Source organism: Phaseolus vulgaris, chromosome 5, assembly GCF_051622355.1.
Source record: "Phaseolus vulgaris cultivar YP4 chromosome 5, ASM5162235v1, whole genome shotgun sequence".
Lineage (NCBI taxonomy): Eukaryota > Viridiplantae > Streptophyta > Magnoliopsida > Fabales > Fabaceae > Phaseolus > Phaseolus vulgaris.
The window spans coordinates 4,196,399-4,212,786 of record NC_143502.1 but is presented as its reverse complement, the minus strand read 5'-3'; the positions used below and the strand labels follow the sequence as shown (position 1 = coordinate 4,212,786).

The 16,388-nt window shown below is 31.4% G+C and overlaps 2 protein-coding genes and 1 pseudogene across 2 annotated transcripts; 2 read left to right on the top strand and 1 right to left on the bottom strand.

The window, feature by feature from the left end:
* The first annotated feature begins 4,113 nt into the window (after positions 1–4,113).
* Positions 4,114–7,162, top strand: LOC137834906 (isoamylase 2, chloroplastic). Its single transcript, XM_068643138.2, has one exon. It carries the CDS (start codon positions 4,417–4,419, stop codon positions 6,976–6,978), a length of 2,562 nt encoding a protein of 853 aa, XP_068499239.1. The 5' UTR covers positions 4,114–4,416; the 3' UTR covers positions 6,979–7,162.
* A 2,188-nt stretch (positions 7,163–9,350) lies between these two features.
* Positions 9,351–13,853, bottom strand: LOC150027431 (uncharacterized; annotated as a pseudogene).
* A 981-nt stretch (positions 13,854–14,834) lies between these two features.
* Positions 14,835–15,705, top strand: LOC137836219 (uncharacterized). The gene has a single exon (XM_090302527.1). The coding sequence runs from the start codon at positions 14,906–14,908 to the stop codon at positions 15,497–15,499; it is 594 nt and encodes a 197-aa protein (XP_090158653.1). The 5' UTR covers positions 14,835–14,905; the 3' UTR covers positions 15,500–15,705.
* Positions 15,706–16,388: the final 683 nt, after the last annotated feature.

Below are 16,388 nucleotides of genomic sequence, written 5' to 3'. Positions count from 1 at the left end.
GCATATAAATGCATTGAAAATTTGTTGTAGCACTTATTTTGTATTTATGTTACACGTGCTACTTCAAATATGTGTAATTTATTTAGAATAAATAGCTATATTTTCATTTATTGGTTAAAAGAAAGAACAATGTATGTATAGAAGTTATCATTATCATTGGCCTTTACTACACGGCGAAGAGAAACTTTTTGACATATCGGATCATACTCCATAGTTGAGTGTTGATATTGAAACTTAAAGTTAAAAGTGTTGACACTTTTAAGTTTAAAAATTTGATGTTTCCAACCACATATGCAACTTGAGGATGATAATATGTAAGAAGATGATGATGATCTTGTTGTGTGTTTTGATCTTGTGTTTGAGTTAATTTCTTGTTTAAAGGGTTGTGAGTGGTCTCTCTTACCTTATTTGCAATTTTAATGAACTAAAAATGTTTTTAATCTATGAAGAAAATTCTTAATCTTATTAGGCTTGCAAGTAAAACATTTTAATATGTTAATTTCATTTAAACCTTCTAAGTCTAAAACTCTCAATCTTAATAGATTAAGATTATTCTTTAATGTTAAAATCGTTTAAAATTCACTCCTTAGTTATTTTAATGGATTAAAAACATATTTTAATAGATTATATCAACAAAATCAAGATATAAAATCACATTTCATACACCAACACACAAAAGATATATATTACAACATTCATATTATTATTACTACATCATATAAGAGGAGTTTTATTTATTTATAATCCTTTCTTTCTTTATGTTGTTAATACATTATATTGTTGGTGGAAACATATTGATTAAATGACTGGTGTGGATGGTGGATGGTAGATAAAAGATGACCACTATTGATCCTTCCAAGATAATTGATGATTCAATGTCAAAAGAAAAAGTCAAGGCTGAGTTGGTAATTAGATCTATATTCCAATTAGTAAAACAAAATGCTAAAATAATTGTTGATAACATATTCCCATATATTATATATAAAAGAAAAAAATAAGGAAGGGATAACAAATATAATGTAAAATAGTTTAATATTAAAAGCAACACTAAATAAATATATATATATATATAATATAACCTTTACAATTTCAACAATATATTTTATTTTATTTTATTTTATATATACAATTTCATCAAATCTTGATCATTTATTACAAATAATTATTAGAAGAATTTTATATTTAATAGTAATAATTATTATGATAAAGTATAAAAATTAAGAAAAATAATGAGAAGAAGAAAATATTTAACCAATCAAAGAAAAATAATGCATATTAAAATTAAGAAATAACTAAATATATAATTAAATAATAAGAAATGATTAAATAAGATTGGTTAGAAGCACTTTATCAAGTAATGATGATAATATTAACTAAATAAAATGAGGTTAAAGATATCTCACGAAGATTAATGTCTCTAATTGTTTCTACTATACCAACATATTTTCCATTCAAAGCAATAAAAACTTCTGCTATGAAAAAACGTTTTTATAAGAGATGTTCAATTTTTCATGCTCTTTCCATAGTTAAGCGATCTTCTTCGAATAATTCGTTCAAGCTAAGAATAGTTCTAATGTTTTAAGAGTTTTTGTAACATTGTAAATTTTGTTTAACTTGTTGCGTAGTCTCATAATGTTCTTCACCAACGATTCGAGGTTGGAGCATGGTTGAGGTTGAATCTAAAGGATCTATTGTTGGATATATATCTTTGGCGACTATTCCTCTTGATAATACAATTGTAACATCTAAATGTGCAAATGTTGTAGCAGGGGCAAAGTTAGTTAAATCGTCTACAGGTACATAAACTACTTAAGTAGAAGTTATGGACCCTTCTTTGATAGAAATTATCCTTTCTTATAAAGAACCCATTTCAATATTAAGAGTGGGTTGATAACCCATAATAGAGGACATTCGACCCAATCAAGCAAGTACTTTAGATCTTACTTTTACGAGACAAAATATACTATTGATAAATAGAAATGCATCTTGCTCAGTACCATCTTGAAAATATTTTACCATAGTTAAGATAGTTAAACCAACTCTCATATGAACTTCAGGATATTCATTCATTTAACCATATACTAGAGCTACTTTTGATTTTGTAATATTTTATTAAATTTACTTCTTTTTTCCCAAAGTTTCTTCTCTATTTTTGTCTAACTCACTTGCTTATTTTTTTTTCTTTGAATTTTGGGATTACCCCATTCATAGATCCGAGATGATCTAAAAATTAAAGATCGAAATGATCCACTCTTTAACTAGTAATAGGTCTTCAAATCTTTCATTTAAAATAAAAATCCTTATTATTGAATGACCAAGATACTTTCCAAAAATTGAAATCCATGATAATAGAAGAACATATTTATACATAGATATTTTTTTTCATTAATGTAAAATTTAAAAAAAGAAATGTGATTGTACCGATACGGCCCATACGATCGACACAACCAAAACCGTTACGCCTAAACAAGATTAACGAGATTAATCAACGTTCAAGCGCTAGGTAATGAATTCTTAAGCATGACCCAACTCCCTAATCCATCCCAATAACAAAGGGCCCATGGTAATCGTATAAATAGGCACAAATTCCAAGAATCATGTACCTCATCATACAATATTAATAACGTCGAATGTCGAATACCGAATTCTCACTTGATCGTCAAAGTGCATTTTGCAAGTACCATCCGAACCTGGAGTTTACGTAGACGAGAGGTAGAGCAGCGAAAGGAGAGTGAGGACTTCACTTTAAGAGGAAGGAAGGAAGAGTGGACCGATTGACTAAAAGAAGAGCTGACCGACTAACCGAAGAGTGTTTGAATCGTTCTCTTTGTTCCAACCTGTTCAATAATAAAATCTAATAAATTGTGATTTATATTATTACTTCTACAATTTTTTTATTGGCTAACCACAAAAATTACACCTATTAAAGCCAATAAAAAATTATTAAAATTAGTTCAAATGGAAGAAAGAAATTTTTTGCTAAATGAATTTGTAATTTGTAGTACTTATCAATCTTGCTCTAAAATCTGATTAAGTCTTTTCTGCAAATAATCCCGTGTCATGATGTATGGTAGTTATTTGTGAAAGGAAGATAAGTAATTTCATCCCCAACTATCCAAACATACAAAATTTTGACAATATTCCGAACCATTCATACACATCACTACAAATATTATTAAAACATGTTAAACCATTTATAGTACCCATGTAAATAAGTAGCTGCAAATGGAAGTTTGATAAAATATAGAATAAAGATACCCTATGAAAAAGCAAAAAAAAACCCTTACTTAACCAAAATATATATAAAATTCATAAATAAATAATAAAATAAAATTAGACATATTTCACAATAAATAAAGTAAAGTTAGAAACATCTTACTAAATTAATTATAAAATAAATAAATAAATAAAAATAACGAATGCCTCTTTCCCTTAATTATAGTTGACAAACTAACATTTTTACTAATAATAGATCTCTTAATTTTTTTATAATCCTTTTTTTCTCTCATTCCAGTATACTGCTTCTATGTTAAAATTCTCTTACTGTCGCTTATCATTGCTACTTATATGCAGTGTGACCAGGTTAATTCATTCATTTATCTATTTAATTTTTGTATAATGATAAAGAGAAATATATTTTTATCTTTTATCTTTTAAATTAATTAATTTTGTTTCTATTAATTAAATAGTTGATTATAAAATATTTACAAAATAAGCAAAAATCTAAATTATTCAAAAATAATATAATTTAATATATTGTATTTTAAAAAAAAAAATTATATTATAAAGTTTGATTACTTTATTTTTTAATATATATATATATATATATATATATATATATATATATATATATAATATCGTGTGAGTCCCATTGTGTTAGCATTCCTAAGTATAAAACCAGTGTCAGTTTCGGTGCATCAGAATGCATAGGTTTCACACTGTCCTGTTATATGAGACAACCTGTTTCAATGTCTTTTTCAAGAAAAACTTCATAGATTCCACACACCCCAAGAGGATGAAGAGGAATAATGAGATAAAAGAGAAAGAGATTGTGTGTTGTGTCGCATGATCCTTCAAGGGACCGCATTGCACCTGCTGTTTTCGTTTTTGAAGAAAGAAAGGACAAATCTTTTCTGTTTTCTCTCAACTCTCTCATGCACCCCTCACCGTTGCCTTCCTTGTCAAAAATTACTTTTTTATTTCATGTAACTATTATCAGAAACAGACATCTCTTAATTATTTTTACTTTTCAATGCTTCTTTCGTTCTTTCCTTTGAAGAGTTTTGTTTCGTTTGTGGGATGTTGTCTATCTGCAAGACTGTATAAACACCGTCGAATGAACTCATCACTTGTGCACTCCAACCTAATGCAATGCTCTAATTAGCATCTACTGAATTTCCTTCCTCGGATTCAATTATGGCAAGTGTTGTGTCAGGCTTCTCATTCTCACTCATTTCTTTCAATCAACACAGATTCGGAGCCAAATGCTTTGGCTTTCACAAATCCTTGATCCAAAGGAAGCACCACCAACTTGGATTGCAGAACCTCTTTTTCCCCTTTTTTCGAAACCCACCTTCCAAATTGTGTGCCACTTCACTATTGTCCATTGAAGAGTCGGAGCAGCAAGTCGGGACCGTTACCCGACCCGAAGAGCTAAAAGGGGCGGTGCCGTATTTGTTTAGGACGGAAACTGGTGGAGGATTGGTGAAAGCTTATGTCACAAACAAAAAAGATAGGTGTTTTGTTTACATTGAGATTTCTTCGTTGAATGTGAATCATTATGGTGACAGTGAAACATTGGTGTTGTGTTGGGGTGTGTATAGAAGTTATTCATTTTGTTTTGTGGATATGGATTCGACTGGTTTGAGTGGGAATCTGGCAAAGCGGGTGAATGTTAGTCGCTTGGTGCAAACTTCTGTTGGCAAGTTTGGAGTTGAGTTGGAATTTGAGGCCAAATATGTTCCTTTGTACTTGTCATTTTTCTTGAAGTCATCTTTGAATGGAGGGTTGGCGATTATAAGCCATAGGGAAACGAATTTTTGCGTGCCGGTTGGGATGCTTCCGGGTTACCCGGGTCCTTTGGGGCTCTCTTATTCTCCCGATGGATCTGTGAATTTCGCTATTTTCTCAAGACATGCTGAGGGTGTGGTTTTGTGCTTGTATGATGAGAAAGGTGTGGAGAAGCCTGCTTTGGAAGTTGATTTGGATCCCTTTATGAATAGGTCAGGTGACATGTGGCATGTGTCCTTTGAGAGTGTCAAGAGTTACGTGAGCTATGGTTATCGCTGCAGAGGGGGTGTTCACAACGGTGATAGTTCTGCTGAGCATGTTGTCTTGGACCCGTATGCTAAGATTGTTGGTCATTCTTATCCTGGTGGTCTTGGACTAGTGCAGAATCTTGGATGGTTGAGAAAGGAACCTGCTTTTGACTGGGGTGGTGATTTCCACCCTGATTTGCCCATGGAGGAACTAGTGGTTTATAGGTTGAATGTCAAGCGCTTTACACAGCATAAGTCAAGCCAACTTCCAAGTGGTTCAGCTGGGATATTTACTGGTTTGGCTGAGAAGGTTCAGCATTTTAAAGATCTAGGTGTAAATGCTGTTCTGCTGGAGCCGGTTTTCACATTTGATGAAAAAAAAGGACCATATTTTCCTAGCCATTTTTTCTCCCTGATGCACATTTATGGACCATCTGGTGATCCTGTGTCTACTATGGCCTCTATGAAGGAGATGGTTAAAACTATGCATGCCAATGGGATAGAAGTTCTAATGGAAGTAGTTTTCTCAAACACTACTGAGGTTGGCGCTCTACAAGGAATTGATGACTCATCCTACTATCTAGCAAATGGAGATGGTGATTTGAAGATACAGAGTGCTTTGAACTGTAACTATCCTATAGTGAAAAATTTGATTCTGGATAGTCTGCGACATTGGGTGACTGAGTTTCACATTGATGGCTTCTCTTTCATAAATGCTTCACACCTGCTGAGGGGATTTCATGGGGAGTACTTGTCTAGACCTCCATTAGTTGAAGCAATTGCTTTTGACCCAGTACTCTCCAAGACTAAAATCATTGCAGATGGTTGGGATCCTCATGACAAGATAGTGAAGGAAATTCACTTTCCTCATTGGATGAGATGGGCTGAAATGAATGCAAAATTCTGCAATGATGTGAGGAACTTTTTAAGGGGTGAAAATCTTCTTAGCAACCTTGCAACAAGACTTTGTGGGAGTGGAGACATGTTTTCTGGCGGACGAGGCCCCGCATTCTCTTTTAATTACATTGCCAGGTCTGGATTTTCTCTTGTAGACTTGGTAGGCTTCAATAGTGATGAAGAATTAAGTTGGAATTGTGGAGAAGAAGGACCCACCACCAACATGAAGGTCGTTGAAAGACGAAGCAAACAAATCCGTAATTTCCTCTTCATCTTGTTTGTGTCATTAGGAGTACCTGTTGTGAACATGGGAGATGAATGTGGCCACTACTCTGGTGGTTTTCCTGCATATTATGATATAAAGCCTATCACTTGGAGTTCTTTGACAACAGGGTTTGGTAAACAAATCTCAGAATTCATTTTCTTTATGAGTTCACTGAGAAGGAGGAGGAGTGATCTTCTTCAAAGAAGGAGGTTCTTGAAAGAAGAAAACATAGAATGGTATGGAAGTGATGGGGCTCCACTGAGATGGGAAGATCCATCATGCAAGTTCCTGGCCATGACTTTGAAGACTGAATCATCTTCTGATATATCTGGGGATCTGTTTATTGCTTTCAATGCAGCTGATCACCAAGAAACTACACTTTTACCACTGCCTCCAGAAGGGATGTCATGGTACTGCTTAGTTGACACAACTCTTCCAATTAACAACTTTTTCTCAACAAGTGGTGAAATTGTCCCTGAGATGGAAGCAGGTTTGTTTACTTATACAATCAAATCTCACGGCTGCGCTTTGTTTGAGGCATGTAATCGCACCATTTAAAACAAATACTTTGCAAACTTTGCAAAGTTTTCCATTCAGTTATAGGTTTGTTGATTAATAATATATTGGTGAGAAGGCATACTGGGCAATGTATGCTCCAATACTGTGTAAATAGTAGTTTCATTCTAGTGATTTCTTCTGGTCTTTATTTTAAATAAATTAATAAGGAGTATTTGTTTTTGAACTGTTAGTGTTCATATCCAAAAGGGTCGTTTAAGGCTCTAATTGAAAATAGTATTTTTTTATATGCAAGAAAAATGCTGCATACAATTACCCTCCCTATTGACTTCACCTAGCACAAATATTGACACGAACAATGGTGTTTAGACACTTTTACACGTATAATTTCTAAAGTGTAGGACATGTATAATTTCTAAAGTGTAGGACATGAGACACGAATCTAGTATAATTATGAATTATATAAATTGATAATAAAGATTTATGTGCAGAAGTATGTATGAGTTTTTTTTGTGGTAGAAAAAATGTTTCTCATGTCGTGTTCAAAATGATTTGTTCTTTATTTTTATAATCATAATAACTTATCCAATAAGTTTAAGTTTTTATAAAATTAATGTATATGTCCTTTTTAAACTTGTGTTGGAATCGTGCTAGAACTATAAGAAAATAATGAAATAGAAAACAATTTTAGAGGCAAAAAATAATTAGTGACTAAATTAAAGACCATTTTATAAACTAAAAAAACTTTTGGTTTCTAAATTAGTTTCTATTATTGTTAAATGGTTTTTAAAGTGGTATCTAATTAACTACCAAGGTTTTTGCTACCAAATTTAGAATCTAAATAATTGGTAATTAAAATTTTGGTAGTTAATTAGATACCAATTTAGAAATTATTTAACAATAATAAAAACTAATTTAGGTCTCAAAGATGCTCTCTAATTTATCAGAGATCCAAAAAATATTTTTTTGAATTAGACACTTCACTAATATGTGTTGTACAATTTGTGTCAGTGTTCGATAGTGTGTCCGATACGGACAGACAATTTAAGAAGCGTGTCCAAGTATGTCCTATATGGATACACAATTTAAGAAGTGTGTCTACGTAGAAGAGTGCAGTAATTTTTAGTGTGTATTATATTATCCTAATGACACTAAGGACAGGCACTTCAGAATTTTACTCTTATCATTTAACTTTTGTTTTATTTTACTAAACTTTATAAGGTAAAAATTACTTCTAAATGAATTTCTTGCAGCAATGCATTCCATCCTTAAATAGATAGATTGAAATCAACTTCAGGGTGCTTGCAATGATTGAAGAAAATTTGCTGTATGAGAATTACATTACATAAGATCGAAGACAGATAATTAGTGGATTACAAAGAAGTTGTGTGCATTTGGTGCTAATGACATTCGCATGCATAGGTTTTGTTACATATATCATCCACGACAAAAAATTGCACTCTAATAAAAATAAAAGGTGATGAAGTATACAGTCAGAAGTTGTGGGAAGCTGGAGTTGTTGTGGTTGAATTTGTCTTTTCGATGGTATGGCAGTTACCTGAAGCATCATTAGATGATGAAGGGTTACTAGATCACACACTACAGAGAATAAGCCCATGTGGCTAAGCAGATCACATGCATGGACATTGATGGACCTGACAGCTTAGGTGAAAAGAAAACTGAGAATGTTGAGGGGTTTCAGAAGAAAATATTGATGGATACTCATCTCTTTGTTTTATAACCAGATCCTTAACCATTTAAGAGGTTGAGAGGTGCTGATGAGCCCACTGGTACAAGTAGTAACCGAGGTATATATAACTTCAGGCTGCAATGATGGTCCTTTTTATTTATTTTTTCTTGTCAGGTTTTAAGACATTATCGGACATCTGTTGTAGTATTGTACTATGCTAATGATAAATTTCATTATTTGGAAGGAAATGATGTGGGCATGGGCTCAAGTCACTAGTACACTTTGAAGTCAGTAAATGTTGTCTTTCCTACATGTATTATGCAATATATATATATCCTTTACTAGGTTGGTGTCTGTATGAAACTGAAGGAATACATGCTGGAAATCAAAACCCAGCAGGAAACCAGGCATCATCTGGACACACATTTCATGGTCTGACATTTCAATATGTGATGTTGGTGCTTTCCGGGTGTGGTTGGATGTTTTAGGCATGGTTATAGAATCGAGATTGAAATCGTGAATAGTTTTTTTTTTTAATATTTTGAATAGTGTGTGAATTAAATCTGATTATGAATAAAATAATAATAATATATTTTTAAATAAAAATAAGTAACATGAATAAATGTTCAATCTATAAGATCAAAATATGAAGTTAAAATGTTCAATCCACACGATCAGAAAATATAATATAATGTAAAATATTTTCTATATTTAAATCCTGCTTTCATTCATCATCTTCGAGATCAAAGTTAATTAGATCATTTTCTTTCTTTAATATAACATTTTCTTGAAGCTCATTTTCATCCTCTTCCTCCACATCTTCAACCATATCTTCAATCATATATTCAATCTCATCATCATTTGCAATTACAGTAGATTTTCTCCTTCTATCAACCTTAGTAGTTAAATTTCTTGGACCTTTCTTCCTTTTGTTGCTTGGAGCCCCCTCTTCAAGAGTAAAAGATTCATGTATATCAATCCATGAAACATCATTTGGTAGGCAAAGATCTTCCTTTTTCAGTAATCCACTATCGTTTGATTCCATATCAGATAAACATATAGGATCATAAGTATCCATTTTTCCTCTTTAACCTTTTGTCTCATCTCAAGTTGAAGATTATACTTAACAAAGACAAGAACATTTAATCTTTGTTATTCTAAGTGATTCCTTCTTTTAGTATGCACTTGATCAAATATGTTTCAATTTCTTTCGCACCCAGTAGCACTACAAGTTAAACTTAAAACTCTTATTACTAAATTTTGTAGTTTTTTACCCTCTCCACCATAACTTTCCCACCAAAGAACTGGAATTTCGAACAAAAAGCTAACATTAATAAATCTTGATTCAAATTGTTATGCTTTTTATGAAACTATTTAGGATCAATTAAATGCTTTACCAGGATGCTTCTTATCCATGGTATCTATTGTCATGCTTCTTCCAAACAATCCTAGTGCTCTTTTGAATTTGTCAAGTTGTTGATCAAGTTAAAATCTAATCCTTCTATCTAGGATCATTATTTCAATGGTCTCGTATAAACCATATAAACTTCACTATCCGCATTGAAATTTTTGTCATAATGAAATATGATCAAAAGAAACAAAAATTATTGAAACAAAAATTATTATTAATTTGCAATAATGATTAAGGTAATAATAAATTAATAATTGTACTAGCCAGACCACAAACATCGGCATCAGATATTGACATCGGACGTCAGTGGTCTGGTCGCGACGATGGGCCACGTAAGTAGGGCCCAAAGATAGTAATAAGCTGACATCTAGATATCAGAAAGACCTAAATCACGGGAGGGTTCATGGATGTGGTGTGTATAGTAAATTCATGTCTAACACAAGTAAGTATTCCCTGGAGGCGCCAAGACCCATGAGCACTAGGGTTTCCATGGAAAGCTGCATGCATGGCACGTGAATAATTAGGACACCTATAAAAAAGATGGCCCCGCAGCGCTGGTGCATGAGTTGGTACCTTGACGGCCATACTGTTAAGATTTTGCACTCCAGAAGAGGAAAGTCCTGTGCAGCGGTTGCACTAAGATTGTGCAACACGCAATAAGATGTCTTCCTAGTAACCTTAATTCCACTTATGGAAAGGCCCTCGTGGGATAGGGAAGTTAACCTAAAAATAGTCTATAAAAGGGAGTTGAGATCCTTGGTAAAGGTACACCGTTTCTAAGACTGAAACTGTTTTACTTATTCATTGTTCTTTAGCCTAGTACTGACTTGATCGTCGGAGTGCAATCAACAAGTAGGACCCCCTCTGTTTCAACGAAGCCACTCTCTATCACCTTAAGGGAGCACACAAACCACCAGAAATAGGAGTAGCCACTGCCTGCCTCTGAAGTCAACCGACGAGAACAATAATAGTTACTTACTTAAGATTACGATAGTAAGTAGTAGCATGGAGAGGTTTATGTAATTGCAAATTCCAACGAGTATCAATTATTTCCCACACCTTTTTGTATCGAGAGTCTTCATTCTTGAAATTTGAGGCTATTTGTACTTTAACTCTATCCATAGCTTCATATATATATGGCATAACAGGTTTTGCGTCTCCATCTACATGCCTTAATAGTTTCACAAGTGGAGTTACAAACTTCAAACAATATTGGATGGATTTCCAGAACATATCATCACTTAAACAAATGTTCACCACTTGTTTACCTTCATTTTTACTAGCATGATTACTTGTTGTTCATTCTTGTGAAACACTTATACCTCAAATAGCATTTTTCTATTGTGTTATGGATTGTAGGGTAAGAAAAGCAGTTGCGAATCTCGTGACTGTTGGTCGAGCTAATTCTTTTTCTTTGGAATACTTTCTATATAAGTTTAGGACCCATGTGTTCCTATAAATGAAAGTTGTGATCTTTTTGGCATTTGCAATGGTATTATAAAATACTGGGATCTTACCAATGTCTTCAAGAATTAAATTAAGGCAATGAGCTGCACAAGGAGACCAAAATAATTTTGTTTTCTTTTCTCCTAACATTTTTCCCACTGCCACAAAATTAGAAGCACCATCAGTCACAACTTGCACAACATTATCCTTCGCAATTTCTTCTACTACAAAATCTAATAGTTCAAACGTTTGTTTGACATCCTTGATCACATTACTAATATCATTAAATTTTAAGAAAACTGTTCCACCTGGACTATTCACCAAAAAATTGGTAAGAGACATTCCTTTTCCATCTGTCCAACCATCACACATCAAAGTACACCTACATTTTTCCCATTCAAATTTATATTTCTCCAAACTAGCTTAGATATTGTCAACTGACTTTTTCAAATAAGACACCCTAACTTCATGATAAGTAGGAGGCTTTATACCCTTTCCATATTCAACAACATATTTTAACATTTGAACAAATAAGGAACTTCTTACCAAATTAAATGGTAAAGCATTACCATATATGCATTTGCAGATGTTCGTAATCACCAACTTTCTATCTTTAAACACTTCATTCATCATTTTTTGTTTTCCTTTACAGGAAAATGACTCCAATGTCCCCTTCTAATCTTGGATATCCACTTCTTCAAAACCATTTTAACGATTTGCTTATTTGACTTTTTCTTTATCTTCTAATAACTTCATAAACATGTCTTTGACATCATCTGGAACTGATGTAGATGCAATGACATTTTTCCTTGTACCAGCATGATGATGCATTCTCGCAACACCACCCCAACAAGTATGTAAACAATATTTACACTTGACTAGAAGTCTATGAGGGAGAACACTCTCACAATGATTCTATGTAAGAACGGTTTTATTTTTTAACTTTGTTTGACTTATCGTCTCTCTCTACCAGCAAAGTCAAACAAGTAACATAAATAAACAAATATAAGAATTTATTTAAAAAAATCTTATATAACAAAATTAAATAAGCACTAAAATAATTTTATATAAAAAATAATAAAATAGAAACTTAGATAATTATTTATAAAAAAGTAAAAATACAGTTTTTTTTATAAATATAATAAAATAAAAGAAACAGAAACTTAAATAATTATTTATAAAAAAGTAAAAATAACATAAACAGATTTTATTTTAAAATACAGTTTTTTTAAATATAATAAAAGAAAAAAAACTTAAATAATTATTTATAAAAAAAAGTAAAAATAACATAAACAGTTTTTATTTAAAAATACAGTTTTTATTAAATATAATAAAATAAAAGAAACAGAAACTTAAATAATTATTTATAAAAAAGTAAAAAAAAAAACATAAACAGTTTTTATTTTAAAATATAGTTTAAAAAATATAATAAAATAAAATAAACAGAAACTTAAATAATTATTTATAAAAAAGTAAAAATAACATAATTTTTTATTTTATTTTAAAATATAATTATTTAAAAAATATTATATAATAAAATCAAAAGAGTACTGAAATAATTTTATATAAAAAATAAAATAAAAAAAACTTAAATAATTATCTATAAAAAAGTAAAAATAACATAAACATTTTTTATTTTAAAATACAGTTTTTTAAAAAATATATAATAAAATAAAAAAATGGTTTAGTAATTTTTAAAAGGTGGGTTAGTTTGTCTTGAAAGATGGTTTCGCTTTTCTAAAAGGTGTTTCAGCCTTATAAATAAAAGTGTAAATGGTGTTAGATAGAAAATTGAGCCTCAGATTAGGTTAGGGGTGGTTCAAATATTAAAATTTGCTTGAGCAGTTACTTTACAAAATAAAATTTTCTTCTTCAAGGATCTTCTTCTCGTGGCCCTTATGCGGTGAACTCCTCTTCTCTGGTGACTGAACTTCTTTTTCGTATTTCTCATTTTTCTTCTTCTCTTCTCTATTGTCGTTCTTGACGGTAGGTTCTCTTTATTAAGTTTTTTGTGATTTTTTTTGAAAGAAATTAAATGTTTTGATTAAGTATATCTATGAATCTATGATATTTTTTGGTACATTTATCTCTATATATATAATATGTATATATAGTTTTCAAATATCTAAATAACCGATCCTCATAAATAAAAGACCACTACTTGTGTTCCTCGTATGACAGTAGCATGTGTAGATTATAGATTATGTTGAAATTTATATAAATATAAAATATTAATATTCATGTTAGTTTTTTCACATTGAGGTAGATTGCAATGAAATACAAATAAGTACAAAGATTAGTACGTGTATTCGATTGTATTAGGGTAAGTATAAAGATTAGTACGTGTGTGTGAGTCAATTCCACCCTCATTAGCATCACTAATTATAAAAACTATTATTTGCGTACATCCACATTAGAAGCCTTTTGTTTTTAACTTCACGACGAACCCTTTCGTATACATTGTTCTCCCATCACAACACCATCTTTTGCTTTTTAAGCATTACACAAGTTTAGAGCAATCACAACCACCCCAATTGTTCATCGCATACTAACATTTATCAACAATATTTAGGTAATTTCTCTACTTTTTTTCTCCAATCAATTTTTTCTTTCATTAATTTTGTCCCTGCATTGTTTACTTTAATGGATTCTTAATCAATAATCGATTATTTTTTTGTTTTTTTATTTGATGTTTGAATTTTAGGGTTTTATAAGGGAGAAAAGAAAAATGAGTGGCTCTTTAAAATTATACGAGTGGAAGGAAAAGTGAATCAGAAACAAAATAAGGGATGAGATGGAAAAGAGAAGATGTATCTATATATATTGATACCTTTTTAAAATTTAACATAGTGAAACAAAAGAAAATTGGGAGTGATTGTTGAAATATTTGGTTTAACTTAAGGTTTGATCTTGAATTACATCTAAGTCACATTTTGCATATTTTTCCTTATCTGATTGGTGTCTGATCCTTTGATTTGCAATGGAATAATATCATGATGTACCTTTTTAGGTGTATGAGTGAAAACTTTAGGTTTTTTTTTTCAGATTTAGATAAGAATGGGAGGTTAAAGGTTGTCTTTCATGTATAAAGGTTGGATCACTCCTGAATTGGTTCATATTTATTATTTTTTATTGTTGATAAAAAAAATATATGAATTTTAGGTTTGAAATGATTGATTAAGGTGAATGGTGGCCATAGATTATAGTGTGCCTTACAAAAGGATCATAATGTAGGTTTAAGAGTGTTTTTGTTTGTGTTGTTGATTATCATTAATTGAATTGTATGATGTATGAAACAATAATTTGGTGATGATTTTGTTTATGCTTTCGCAGTCTGTGGTTTTGACTGCGTTAGGAAATTGATGCATTTGAAATAAGGTATTATTGAGGGGATGAACCTGAGCATATGATTGAAGTTTGCAATGGATGTTGATTTGAATCAACAGCATCATTTGGATGGGATAGAAGAGCGTTTCAGAAGCCTAGAAGCTGTAGCTTTTAGGGCTAGGCAACATGAGAGGCAACCACTGACTCATGCTCCCATTCAAATAGTTAACCCTGCAGGAGAAGTGGTAACAATTGCTCATCTTCAAGATGAAGAGGTTGGTGTTGATGATGTTGAAGGAGAGATGATAGAAGATGGGAGAAAGGAAAAAAGAAGGGCTAGTTATTTGGTTGCTAAAGCATTGGGGGTGAAAACCAATGAAGGAGAGGGTTTTGCTGCAAAGTTGTTTCATTGTAATGTCTGCTTGAACAGGGCAAAGGATCCTGTTTTGACTTGTTGTGGTCACTTGTTTTGTTGGCCTTGCTTTCTTAAACTGCCATATGCTTATTTAAAGGTAAAGGAATGTCCTGTTTGTAAAGGAGAGGTCACGAATGAAAGTGTTATCACAATTTATGGCAATTCAAATGTCCACAACAGTGAGAAGTTGAAATTTGATGAACCCAATTATGAAATTCCTTCCAAACCTCGTTCAAAGAGGGTTGAGAGCACTAGGCCGCGATTCAGAAATTGAGGAGCTTATCAATGTTGTGGTTTTGTTGCTTCTTTGGTAAATTAGGTTGCTTTTCTTTAGTTAGAAATTCCCCCACATTGAAAATGATAGAGTTGATATTTTGTCGGCTTTATTTTCAAGTGCTTTGTTGTTGGACAATAATTTGATAATAAATTGTTATCATTTGATAAACTATTATCATTTATTTATAGTATTGTTTTTTCTAAAGTCTTCACTGGATATTTGATAGGAAAATTAACAACACACAATCACGAATCAACTGCAAAAAATATAAACAACACGAGGTTTAATGTGATTTGGTCGCCAATCTACGACCTACGTCCACAGACAACTAATTAGGTTTTCATTCTGTTTGTTACAATACATCTACAAAGGTCTCTTAAATAGAGATATTATAGAGGGAGGCACACTTACTAAAACATGGTGTCTAGTCAGCCTAATCCAATTGGTCATAGCTTCATACTTAACAATACTTGAATCATTATATCAATATGAAATTATTATTTATATCAATATGAAATTATTATTGCAAATCCATCCGAACAATATTGTAGATGTAGCCACAACAAACGTTTTATTCTTTTTCTCTTCTTCTTCGAGAAAGAATTATGGAATTAATGATGTTATATACTCCAATATATAAACAATCTATAAGAATTCATGCTATTTTATTTTACCTTTCATTTTTTTTATTTTAAATGATTTTGTTTAAATGAGTTTCCCATATGGTTTACATGATATCTTTTATCAAAAGGGAATTAATTAATCAAACAATTTGTATATAATATAAACTACATACAGTATTTACATATAGTATTGTCAATATATTTAAACAAACACGAAGTTGTTCACAACATCTAAAATGTCTTCATTTGTTCATTGTTTACAT

Excerpts from the sequence above, each read along its gene's own strand:
- LOC137836219 (XM_090302527.1), top strand. The coding sequence starts at position 14,906 with ATGGATGTTGATTTGAATCAACAGCATCATTTGGATGGGATAGAAGAG.
- LOC137834906 (XM_068643138.2), top strand. The coding sequence starts at position 4,417 with ATGGCAAGTGTTGTGTCAGGCTTCTCATTCTCACTCATTTCTTTCAAT.